This window comes from Malaya genurostris, chromosome 3 (assembly GCF_030247185.1).
Source record: "Malaya genurostris strain Urasoe2022 chromosome 3, Malgen_1.1, whole genome shotgun sequence".
In the NCBI taxonomy this organism is placed as follows: Eukaryota; Metazoa; Arthropoda; class Insecta; order Diptera; family Culicidae; genus Malaya; species Malaya genurostris.
Genome location: NC_080572.1, coordinates 244,180,600 through 244,194,018, shown reverse-complemented (window position 1 = coordinate 244,194,018; position 13,419 = coordinate 244,180,600). Strand labels below are relative to the sequence as shown.

Below are 13,419 nucleotides of genomic sequence, written 5' to 3'. Positions count from 1 at the left end.
TTCTTGTTCTCTTGTTTCGTTTACAATGTTCCACCCCCATTCCAACCCGATTGGCCGCAAGTCAGCTGAGGCGGTCGGCTGCAAACCGGACAATTCTTGGCAGTAGGGCAGCCAGCACACGACCTACACTTTCCTACGAACCCTGGATCACACTGACGCTACTCGAGAAGTGTTGCATATGTGTGCAGTGCATCAATACAACACCACCGTAAAATTAACCCCTTCTGAAAAGCTTTCTGCATCTGGTGTGCTTTTACCCTCGCTCGATGGTTCGACACCGGTAGCTCAACGAATAGCTAAATGGGACCCAGTAACACAGTAGCAGGGTATCCAGGGTATAAAAGAAGCTAGTTGACTCGACTAAGATCATAGTTTAATCCCAACGTTCTTCAACACAGACCTCCTGCACAAATTCAACAATCAAACTTCCTTTCAAAAATGTTCAAGTTGGTAAGAAAGAGCCTTACATATCAAACAACATATTTTCACTTCATTGGTTCTATCTAATCTGATCGTTCTAGGTGGTGTTGTCGACTTTGTTCGCCCTTGCAGCGGCCCGTCCAGGATATGGTTATGCCCCCTTGGCTTACCACGCACCGGCTATCATTGCAAAGCCGGAGATCTACTACGAAAAGAGCATCATCGAGGAACCAGCGATTGCACATGTCGGAACGGTTGTGAAGCACATCCCGACTGCAGTTTCCCATCAGAGTTCAACCGTTGTTCACAGTTCGGCCAAATACGCTGAACCCATTTATGCGCCAACTGTGAAGCACACCGTTGTTTCCACTCCGATTGTCAAGACCGCCTACCATTCATATCCTGCCTACGCCTACGCACCGGCGCTGCACCTGGGACATCTGGGACATCATTACTGAAACTGACCGGAAGCGAACGCTCGAACCAGGATGAATGCGGACCATCAGGAAATGGCGTGGATCATTTAGTTTAAATTAATTCGTTGCCAAAACGGATACAAACTCGTGATATGTAAATTATTCGTTTTTTTCAAGAAGTCATCGATGACTAGCTGCTCGTTGTAACTGGACATTGCCATGACAAACGTTCAAAACGTTTGCAGTGTTTCAACTGACCCCCACGACGGAAGGATCAGTCTTCTTTTGTTCACTTTGATTGTTGGTGAAAGATGAGAGGATTGATTGGATAGCTGCGAATAAATGTGAACCAAAAAGATATTGATAAATTTTATTTTCAATTTCATCACGACGAAACAGCTTTCAAGTGCAGTGGAGAAACTAGAATCGCATTATATTATAGAGCACCTTGAGCTTCACAGTGCGGAAAAAGTGATTAAACCTGTTAATGTTAACATACTGGAATGTTTGGATAACATGACGGGGTTCGACGAATGAAAATTTAACTCACTGAAGGAAACGTTCCAGAGTCCGGTTGTATAACAGTCGAACCTAAAACGGAAACAACTTATATGAGGAAAATTCTAGAATTGCATTGCATCCGGAATTGATTTTTAAAAATATCTCTCATTCTTGGTTGAACTTTTTTTTTAATTTGTCAAATGTTTGGTTAGTTTGAAAGTTGTTATTGAAATAATATTTCTATCAGAGTATCATGAAAAGTATTGGAACGTTTTTAAGAAATTCATTTTAAAACATTACGGGCTAGCGAGTATCTAAAACATGCTGACAGAGTCATCAACTTATTTTGCAGTAGAAGCCTACGTAACTGGGGTGATTACAGAAGAATGTGTTCAGCTGTAATAATGTGGCCAATTCAGATACACTGAAGTCTTTTTTTATGCGAGTTTACATACCGCATAAATAAACCGCATAACTCTGAAAATTTGCATAAAAAAACCGCATAACTCTGAAACTTCGCATAAAAAATCACATAAAAGAAAACCGCTTAACTCTGAAAATTCGCACAAAAAAAACGCATAGCTCTGAAAATTTGTCGCATTTTTATGCGAATTTTCAAAGCAACCGCATAAAAAAACCGCATAAAAAAGACCTTGATGTATTTCAAAGTGCCACAGGTTTTATTTCTCATATGTTATTTGGTTTCAATTGCCGCATAATGTCTATTTTTATTGGTTCTTTTCGGCAATCATTAACTGGGAGAGGTGAAAGATATGAAATGGAAAGACGGGTAGGTATTTCAGATTGAATCAGTTATAAATTTAGAACGGAAAAGCTAGCCTAGGCAGGCTCTTATAAGCATGAACAGAAGAAAGAATAGAATTTAGTTCCTTCTTCTGATCATGCTTATATGAGCTTGCCTAAGAATCCTAGAAAAAAATGTCCAACGCATTGAAACTGAACGTCATCGAAAGCTCTGTCAAACAATGTATAATGGGAAAAATAGGATGAATATTTTTTGAGGCATAATACTGTAAACGTAATAGTTTTTTTCCTTGCTAGAGTGGTCTGAAAAATCGTTTCTTTCAGAAGGACAATATATATTGAACAAATCGAAGTAATACAAAATCGAAACGCGAGTAAAGTCTTTCGATTTTTGTCTTGTGACTCTTGAAAAATTTTAAAATTTTCTTGATTTATTGGGAGTACAAATTAGTTCGGTTCGTTCACAAAAGATGGCTCTGGCTGTTATAAACATTGAACAGTAACAGCTGATGTCGGCAGTTTCAAGAGGTTAGACGTCTGTCATTAATTTTCAGTTCATATTGCTCCGAGGTTTAATAAAAATTGTTTTTCACTGGGTTCATTATGAGCAATTTTACGTAAACTAAGTAGCACTCCCGGGAAGTTTTAGTTTTCTGTTTTAATTGGAAGAAAGTGCAGCAGCAGCGCATCAAATGCCTTTGGATGTTTATGGTGATAATGTTCCAACTGATAAATCAGGTCGTCAAATTGTGAGATAACTAAGTTCTCTCAAATTCCTATCTCATGCCTGATGAATGGTGTCTGGGTGCTATCGCTATCTGCGTTAGAAGCAGAATGAGAGGGTGCGAAATGGCTTATAAGTTGAAGCCCATCCCGAAGTGCAATATTTATCATAGTATACAGGGTCCGGCACTCGAAGTGTAACCAACTTCAGACCTTCGAGCCTGGCGTCAAGGTAAATGCGACATATTATCGGGAAAGTATTCTGGAGGTTGCTTTGAAGCCGTGGGCAGACAAACATTTCGGTGGCAGACCATGGACGTTTCAGCAGGACTCGGCACCGTCTCACAAAGCTCGATTGAACCAAGAATGGCTGAAAAACAACGTTCCGAACTTCATCACGTCCACACAATGGCTCTCGAATTCACCAGATGCGAATCCAATGGATTATTCTCTTTGGGCCATTTTGGAGAGCAAAGTCCGAACTAAAAGATACACCAGTCTCGAGGCGAGTGGGCCAAAATACCTGCAAGTCACATTCGGGCAGCTTGCGATTCGTTTTTTGACCGTCTCAAGGCCATAGTCAAGGCAAAAGGTGGTCATATCGAGCAAAAGTGAATTGATTCTGAATTTTGTATTATTTTTACACATTTTGTACTTTGAATTAAGTAAAAGTAATTTTCCAAACTGAATTTATGGCCTTTTTAATTGGTTACACTTCGAGTGCCGGACCCTATATTGCAACATATAATTCTGTTGTTTATTACATTATTTTATACTAGCTGAATTACCCGGCGTTGCTCGAAAATGTTTCGAGAAGGTCGCAAAAAATTCTCGAAATTATCTTGCCCAGTAAAATACTATGATTGTGATGGAACACAACTTTGACGGCAACCCGATGCAATAATACTCCGTACATGTTCATAGTTCTCACGACCCATCTCAGATCTCACAATAATCAAAATTTTCACGGTATTCTCGTCAAATTGGGTCAGTTTTTTGTTTTGTTTGGTTTTACGCTAAATCCAATCAATTTTACCTTACACTTCCCATGTTTGGTGCACTTGATATACTTCATTTCCCTAAAATATCAAAATCTTCTTTGATATAAAAGTAGTAACTGTAATTGTCAAGAATCATCGTTTCTCGTCGAATAAATTTTATATTGAGCTCCCCTTTTTTTAGTGAACTTACTACAGCCTTTCTCCATTACCCTTGAAACCACCTCTGAGTAGTGTGCAATGTACCTGTGCTCTTCAAAAAACATCGATTCCTACCTTTGGTACATATGCCAAACTTGGTGGCGATTCATTTAGTTATTTCGTAGTTATGCTGAAACACACATACACCCGGCTTAAAGATTATTTTCCCTTGAATCTTTGTATTGCCCGGCAAAATGGAATCAATTTTTTCAAAATTGTTTTAAACATTTTGCGTTTCATTCAAATTAACAATAGCAATACACTGAGGTCTTTTTTTATGCGATCTTTTTTTATGCGGTTTTTTACGCGACTTTTTTTATGCGAATTTTCAGAGTTATGCGGTTTTTTTATGCAAAGTTTCAGAGTTATGCGGTTTTTTATGCGAATTCTCAGAGTTATGCGGTTTACCCTTCTGCGGTCTTTTTTTATGCGAAGTTTCTGAGTTATGCGGTTTTTTTATGCGAAGTTTCAGAGTTATGCGGTTTTTTTTAATGCGAATTTTCAGAGTTATGCGGTTTTTTTTATGCGGTTTTTTTATGCGGTACGTAAATTCGCATAAAAAAAGACTTCAGTGTACTATCTAGCACGACCTTGAAATTCTAGTCACTTGTTTGTTTTACAAAAAAATATGGGAGATAAAAATTGATTTTAAAACCACTGTCTTCTTGTCTAAACCCCTCCCTCCCTACCACCATCCCCCCCCCCCCCCCCCCGCCCTCATTGTTGTTTGTCGAAAACTAAGACAAAATTTAACAATAAACACTCCTTTTTAGAGACATTTGCTACAAACTCTACCCTTTTGTTCATCTCTGCGATGAACATCTTGTCAAGAAAAATTAAGAAACACCCTTATGGCACCCTATGAATTACAAAAAGTATTTGTGCCAAGTTTGGTGATAGTTTACTGAGTTGTTATGGAACTTTTTTTTTGTCCACCACATTCCCCCACACCAAAAAGCTTCAATTTGGAGCCCCCTGCTAGTAGACGCAACTAGTCTCAGCGGAAAACAAGAAACAAACAAACACTGGCAATAATAATACTAGAAATACAAATTTAATTTTGATACAAATTTAATTTTGATACAAATTTAATTTTGATACAAATTGAATTTTGATACAAATTTAATTTTGATACAAATTTAATTTTGATACAAAGTCCGCTGAGATTCTATTTATTCATGCTTTGATGCAATTTATTATTAACGTAAGTGGAGTCCCAGTGGAGAATATTTCCTTTTAAGGGATCAACAATTTAATTACTACGCTATGTTGGAAAGAAAGTACAAATATATTAGGAAATTAGTTATTAATATGAAATACTGTTGACGATCAATACATTATAAAACAAAAAACTACATTAGCTAAATATCTCGTTCAGTCTGTGCTTAAAATGGTACTTTAGTCTAGCCGCAAATGTGGCACGATTGTTTGTTCCTCGTGTATCAGACAGAAGTGCATTGTATTTAATTGGACCAACAAAAAGGATCCGTGTATGGATGTAAGTAAAATAAAATAAAAATTTAACAAAACACGCTGGGGAACAAAGGACTTGACTCTCCATAAAATGCCGCAGTACGACGCCACGTGCTTGACAACAAACTTTATGTGGTGAACCCAGGTTAATATGGGGTCGTAATATATGCCCAGATACCTGAAATAGTCAACTTTTTCAATATGATTATGATTATGGGGATGATTATGCATTGGTATGGGTTTCCTTATGGAACGGAAAATCATATGCTTAGTCTTTGTGACATTTAATGATAATAAGTTTGCATTCAAATATTGATCAAGAATTCTTAAATCACTTTCCATTGAATTAATAATAGCATTGATGTCACTGTCAGGATAGAACAGAGCTGTGTCGTCGGCGAATAGTCGTGGAGTTCCTTTAAGATGTAAATTACCCAAGTCATTAATATATAAAAGAAACAATAGTGGTCCAATATTACTTCCTTGTGGAACACCAATGTTTATTGGAGCAAGGTTGCTGCTGTCACTTTCGATGGATACAAATTGTTTTCTATTAGTCAAGTAACTACGGACAATTGAACTAGCAATGCCCCTGATCCCATAGCAATCGAGTTTGTCCAAAAGTATACTATGATCTAATGTGTCGAAAGCTTTTTTAAGGTCTAAAAATAATGCACCAACTATATTTTTACTATCGATCTCGCTTATAACTATTTCAATTATAGCGGTTTGTGTGCTAGAACCTTGTCGGAAGCCATATTGGAAATTAAAGCGGATATTATGCTTACTTAGGAATTCGATAAGTCTAGTGACTAGAAGTTTTTCAAATATTTTGTTGCATACGGACAATGTAGATATAGGACGGTAATTATTACAATCACAACGGTCACCCGATTTGAACACAGGAATGACTTTAGCTACCTTGAGGCAATCAGGGTAGTAACCGGTCTGAATAATTACGTTAAAGCACTGAGAGAGTATTTTAGCAAATGCAAATGAATTATGTTTTAGTACACTGACAGAGACGTTATCAGGGCCGTTACTCTTCTTATTATCCAAACCTTGTATTAACAGTATCACTTCATTTATAGATGAAGGAGGTAGAAAAATAAAATCACAAACACGACGAACCTTACTTATTGGACAAAAAGATGAATTTACAGGAATAGCTTTAGCTAATTCGTTACCGATATTTGAAAAGAATTCGTTGAAAATATCACAAACCTCCTTGTTGTCATTATTGTTGTTGCCCCTATCGATCAAGCGTATCTTATCCTTTTTTTTTTGTTAGTCCGAACGTAGATTTAAGATTTGTCCAAAATTTCGAATGAGGTACGTTAGTGAAAAGGTTTTCGTAATAATTTTTTTTATTCGCATTTTCCATGGAATCTATTTTTTCAGAGATATGTGATAGCATTTGTTTGCTCGGAACCGCTCGCGATCGTGAAACAACCAAAATATTAGTTGTTTTTCTGAATTTGATTGGTTGAAATTTGGTACAACTAACCGATTGTTGATTTTTCTAAACTGTCATTTTTGTTTTTTCGATCAACAGAAACGATGGTTGAAATAACAAAATTTTTGGTTGAAAAAAATAAGATGCTGTCAGTTAGTCAAGACACACACCTTTCAATTTCAATAAAGATTTTAGCTACAACAACCGACAACAAACAGTCGAACAGAATGCACTGATTTTTATTTTTTGAGCCATTGCAACTTACAGTTTCAACAGATGATATGAATGAATATTAAACATTTTCAATTTAATCACTTTGTTAATACAATTTTTGTACATGACTTGAAGATAACATGATGCTCAACATGCATTTCACGATGGAGATTCAAGTTGATTTTAAGACCAAAATTCAAACGCATACAATTCGCTGGTTTTGGTTAAACACATTTTGTTAATTGAAATATCTTTAACGGCTATCAATTCTGTGCATAGCACTTTTTTATCAATCGTTTCTTCTTGTAACACCAGAGCAGTAAAGATGTAGATAATTTATCATCACATTAATATTTTGACAACTAGTGTTATGATAAATATAATTTACTATCATTCAAAAGTTACTCTTCACGAGTTTTACAAACGTATAATAAGCGAATTTCGTTTGCATTAAAATATTTAAAAAAACGCGTTTGAATTTCAACTAAAGTAATGGTTGATTTTCCATTGCGATTTTTGTTTTGCTTTGTGTTGTTTTTGGCATAAGACAGCATTAAAAACAACATATTTTTCAACTACTTCAATATATGTAAATCACCTAGCAAATTGGTGATCATCCATGGGCAATGATTACCTTTCACTGTGACTGTTTTAGTTATTATTCTTGTATGTTGTTCGAGTAGAGAGTTATATACAAAAACTATAGATTGAAGAACTGTTTCAGCGTCCTCAATGACATCAATACTACTAATAAAATTATAAAAATCATGATTTACCTAACGATAGTTTATGATTATTTTCGTTAACGTCATAGGTTCTTTGAAAGTTGTTAGGATTTGAGAGTGGCCACTTAGTTAATTAAATATTGTGTCGTTGCGAATCCGATTATCGTTGTCAAGTTTACAAATAATATGGTCAATTAAGTTGACTTTCAGTTTACCATCGACCATCTTTTAGTTGATATAAATATCCGTGCCTGTCGAAAAATATCGATTATCGCAAAACTCGAAACGTTTACCTCAAATTCCCCCTGTCATCAAATACTTACTTAGATGAGACCTTTACTTTATCCAGCCCCACTCCACCCTCACAAATGCTATTAGGATCATATGAAGTGCCAAGAATATCTATACTTAGCAAGAAGTATCACATTAAACTTCCTTTTTTAAAGGAACTCATTATATTAGAAATACAAATGAATTACGCAAGGGTGAATAGGTACTATCAATCCTCTGTTGAACTGCCACCCCTCCATTCTGTTCAGTGATGGCCTAATCGATTCAAATGAAAGATCTAATGGTTCCACAGAACGCATTTGAATTTTATCCGGATACGACTTACGATTCCGGAATTGTAGACTGATCAAGAGAAATATTCCATCTCCCACGTACGTTAAAAAGTAAAAATAATTGTGAGTAATTTCGGGACGTAGTTCAACGTATAACTTCACAGGTACACGAATGAAAATCCGTTTGCGGTACCATGATTAAAAATCATGAAATCATGAATATTGTCTATCATGAATAATAAGTCATGATTTCATGATCAAAATGATTCATATCATGAACAATAACACATCTTCCATGAAAATTTTTTTTTTCTAGATTCCGCTCAAACCTGTTTCAATTTGAAGGTGTAGTAAATTGATGCAACATAAACATTCTAGTTTCTGTGCAAATTTCAAAAAACTATTTTGAAGAATTTCACTGTTAAATATATGAGAATATAAGATATATGGGAAAGGCATTATTACACCATTAGGTAGATTAATTCGATCCAATCCTAGCTACCTTTGATTTTGCTAACGTTATTACGAATACACCGAAACGTTTACGTTTTGGGATTTGGTTTGTAAAAAAAGTTTACGTTATTTGGAATTTACTTCGTAAAAAAAGTTTTTTTGTAATGATTGTGGAAACCGCCCATCACATGACTATTTTCGAAACGGATGTGAAAAGTAAGTGCAAGAAAATGAAGTTTGCGCTCGTTTCAAAATCCAAAATGGCGGCTTCCGGTTTATTGATATTGCTAAAAACTCCTAACAATATGGGTATTTTTGGAACGAGATTGATGAGTAGATGTCGGAAAACGATGTTTAAGGTGGTTCTGCAATTCAAGATGGAGACTTCCGGTTTCTCGATATTCCCAGCAAACCCTTAAAATTTAGGTATCTTCGGAACGGGATTGATAAGCAGATGTCAGAAAACGATGTAGCAGGTGGTTCTGAAATTCGAGATGGTGACTTCCTGTCTTTTGATATTCCTTGAAAATCATTACAATATGGGTATTTCCATAACGGGATTGATAATTAGATGTCGGAAAACGATGTTTGAGGTGGTTCTGAAATTCAAGAATGCGACTTCCGATATCTTGATATTCCTTGAAAACCCTTACAGTATGGGCATTTTTGAAAAGAATTTGATGTGGTGCCATAAAAACGATGTTCGTGATCGTTCTGAATCCAAGATGACCACTTCCGGTCTATTGATATTCTTTGAAAATACTCACAATATTTTCAGTACAGATTTGGTGTGTAGGTACCAAAAAAGAAAGATGTTTGTGATCGTTTTGAAATCTAATTCTTTCCGAAAATACGCAAATTGTAAGGATTTTCAAGAAATATCAAGAAACCGGAAGTCGTCACCTTAAATTGCAGAACCACCTCAAACATCGTTTTCCGACATCTACTCATCAATTCCATTCCGAAAATACCCACACTCTAGGGGTTTTAAAGAAATATCAAGAATCCGGAAGTCGCCATATTGGATTTCAGAACCACCTCAAATATCATTTTCCGAAATCTACTCTTTAAACCCGTTCCAAAAATACTCATATTGTAGTAGTTTCCATGGAATATAAATGAGCCGGAAATCGCTTTAGATGTATGCCAAAACCTCTATTTACGAAGTAGGTTCGTAAAAAAAGTTTGTATTATTTGGATTTGGTTGGTAAAAAAAATGGTTACTTGGGATTTGGCTCATAAAAAGAGTTACGTAAAAAGAGGTAACGTATAAAAAGTGTTCGTAAACGGAGGTTTGGGAGTACAAATTAAATATATGTCGATTAATATATCGATATGTTGTTATTCAGAATAAGGGTGATGGTTTTCCTATTGAACAGCTATGCCATTTTTCCGTTCACTGAACACTGCATGGTATAATGATTTTGATAGACCTAGAATTCTATTTTCGGAAAAGATATTTGTGTTTTATAAGATTATTAACCAATGCAAAAATCATCATTTCAGTTCTTATTTAATAACTATTCAATAGCCTTCAGAAGAAAAAAACATAAGTCTTACATCAATAGATGAATAAATAAATAGAAAACAACAAACTAGTAGTAGCGGAGTGCAACGGGAGCCTCGTAAGCAGGATGTGAAAATGGCCATTGCTGTCTGAAGAAGGCAGGATTACCGTAGAACTCCGAGGTTCGTTGACTTCCGTGTGGCCTGAGCGGAATAACGGTTGGTTCCGATAGCAGCAAGTGCTGCTGAATTGGCACCAACTGTGGCTGCCTTTGGAATTGCTGCACTCTTATTGTACCAGATGGTGGTAATGGTGGAGGAGCGGCCGTGGATGATTGTTGCGGTTTCTGATTTTGGCTAAGAAATATATCACTGTGATGAGAATTTCCCGGAAATGGTGGTGCTGCCGTTGTACTCTCTTGAAACCGATGGATAGTAGCGCTCGATTGAAACGATATTGCTCCCGGACGACGCTGCAGTAGTTGGGCGATAAGTTGACACTCTTGACCTGGTAATCCGTTTCCTGAATACGCTAAGCTGTTAACATCCGTTATAAGCTGATTGTCAACTGTCGGAGACTGCTGCATGTGAAGTTTCATCGGGGAAAGAGAGTTTTCGGGTCGCTGATACACGTAACCGGAGTCCTGGTCGTCGTTGCTGGGTGCGGTGGTTGAGGAAGTTGTAAAAAGTGTTGGACTCTCAGTAGTAGACGTTTTTTGATCAACTATGGTTTGATAATCTACTGAAGTGATCTCATTCGTTAGGGTTGTACTTGATACAGGTGTTGTTGTGCTAGGAATATCGGTTGAGGTACTAATGTTTGTTGGTCCACCCCAAGCTTTCGGGCTTCTACCCGATAACCATAACTGGAAATCCTCCTCGCTTAAATCATAAATATCCTGAGCGCTGGGTGTCCTAGTTCCATTATTAAACTCAGTCGTTTGACTCAAAACACAAGACTGCGCAACCAGGAACGCAAAAAATGTCACCTACAATGATGAATTATCAATAAATAATGTTATCGAGCCAGCGTTTCACTACGAACTATTTGATACATTTTTCCTTCTTCTGATCTGGTTAATCCCGCCGTTGTTCCACTGGTTATTGACCACATCAGACTCACGATAAAAAGAGCATAGCTCTTCGTATATATACCGTCTCCAAGGCCAAGGCATTGTCGTCATCTCTATACGAGCCGATTTGACATTATGAAACAAAATGCACAAACGTATTTCCACTACAACTGCCAATTTGCCTCCAGATCGAGTTCGTAGTTTTGTAGCTTATTTTTCGTTGTCTAGACCAGAACTTGATTCATCGGCTTGCCCAATATTCACCACCACGATGGCTAGAATAGCATCACATTTCCCAGCGATGGTTCGAATATCCACAACGAGCCGACAGCAGCAAAGACCGCTTGTCTTCCTTGTTCACCGGCGAGATCACACTTTAAGCGGCCATCCTTGGGGAAGGACAATTTAAAGATCATCGCAGAAGAACTTGCCTGGCAAAAGTGAAAGTGCGGCAATAACCCTGCAGCAGGCACCGACCGATGAAGGGTGGATGAACGATTGTTCTTTTGCAATCTTTGAATGTGAAGTACACGTCTCTTCATTGTGTTGTACTCCAGCTTAGTGAAAATTCACAATTTAAGTTCAGATGTTAAAACATAAACAGCCATGAGGTACAAACCTTCCTCATGGCACAAAAAGGACTTGTTGATATATGAGAGTAATAAAATTGAACTGTTCTACTTCTTCTATTTTGTTTTCTAGTTGACATCACTTTACTTCAGATGACGACGATAATGACAAAAGTTTACACTAGTTTACCAGTTGGTTTTCGTTTTTGCTTTTCTAATATAGAAAGGTTGTGCAATCACTGTGAAAACCGATTTTTGAACCGAGGCTTGGAGGGCCGAGTATCATATACCACTCGACTCAGTTCGTCAGGTACGCAAAATGTCTATATGCGTGTATGTTTGTGTATGCATCTCACTTTTTTCGGAGATGGATGAACCGATTTTCATGAACTTGAGTTCAAATGAAAGGTCTTGAAATCATATACAAAGTTCCTGAATTTTATTCAAATCCGGCTCCAGAATTACAGAGTGGAACGTGCAGAAAAAATTCAAATAAGTGCACTAACTTTTTTCAAAGACGGCTGAATCGTTTCTTACAAACTTAGATTCTAATGATAGGTATAATTGTCTCATAGAAAGCTCCTGAATTTTATTTGAATCCGACTTCCGGTTCCAGAATTATAAGGTATTATGGTAAGGTAAATTTATGAAAAAATTCGCACTGAGTTTTCTCTAAAATTTCTTAACCGATTTTCACAAACTAAGATGTAAATAAAAGGTGAAATTCTTAAAAATGTCTTCTGACTCCGATATAACAGTGCGATGAGTGAAAAGTTTTCAATTTCATGAATATTTTTTCACAAGAGATGGCGAAATAATGTGCAAATTTTTATAAAACTGACTAGTAAATTCTTCTGGTTGGCAGATCTTGCTAGTTGGTGGATATATGAACCTACTTTAGGACTACTAGTCCTCAGTTTCCGGTTCCGAAAGCAGCTATAATAGTGAAGAAAACTTGTTTTAATCCACCTAGAAGTGCAATGGTGCCTTTCTTATTAACGTTTCACGAGAAATCGAGGCAAGTTTCATATTAGACATTTTGGATAACTGTTTCCAGAACCGAAATCGTAAGACTGTCACAGTTGCAGTAAGTTTTTAGGACCATTAAATTGCCAGGCCTACAAGTTCGAATAGTTTCACAATCTGCTTAAATAATATCGTACTGTTTTATGTCGTCGTCCTATAGAAGTCGGATCCGGATAAAATTCAATCTCAGGCAATAGGATAGTAAGACAATTATTTAAATCAAAGTTCGCGACCGGTTCAGTCACGGTTAGTTTGCTTGCACAGCTCGATAAAATCTTGTGATTTTACATCTTATAAGATGCACATAAATGGAGCGTCGTATTTCATATAAATTTATC

The 13,419-nt window shown here is 36.7% G+C and overlaps 2 protein-coding genes across 2 annotated transcripts; one reads left to right on the top strand and one right to left on the bottom strand.

The window, feature by feature from the left end:
- Positions 1–314: 314 nt before the first annotated feature.
- On the top strand, positions 315–1,194 carry LOC131438101 (retinin-like). Its single transcript, XM_058607908.1, has 2 exons — positions 315–450; positions 522–1,194. Exons 1-2 carry the CDS (start codon positions 439–441, stop codon positions 876–878), a joined length of 369 nt encoding a protein of 122 aa, XP_058463891.1. The 5' UTR covers positions 315–438; the 3' UTR covers positions 879–1,194.
- A 9,209-nt stretch (positions 1,195–10,403) lies between these two features.
- Positions 10,404–11,523, bottom strand: LOC131436728 (uncharacterized). The gene is made up of 2 exons (XM_058605607.1): positions 11,459–11,523; positions 10,404–11,402 (listed from the first exon to the last, which is right to left on the bottom strand). The coding sequence occupies exons 1-2, from the start codon at positions 11,468–11,470 to the stop codon at positions 10,503–10,505; spliced, it is 912 nt and encodes a 303-aa protein (XP_058461590.1). The 5' UTR covers positions 11,471–11,523; the 3' UTR covers positions 10,404–10,502.
- Positions 11,524–13,419: the final 1,896 nt, after the last annotated feature.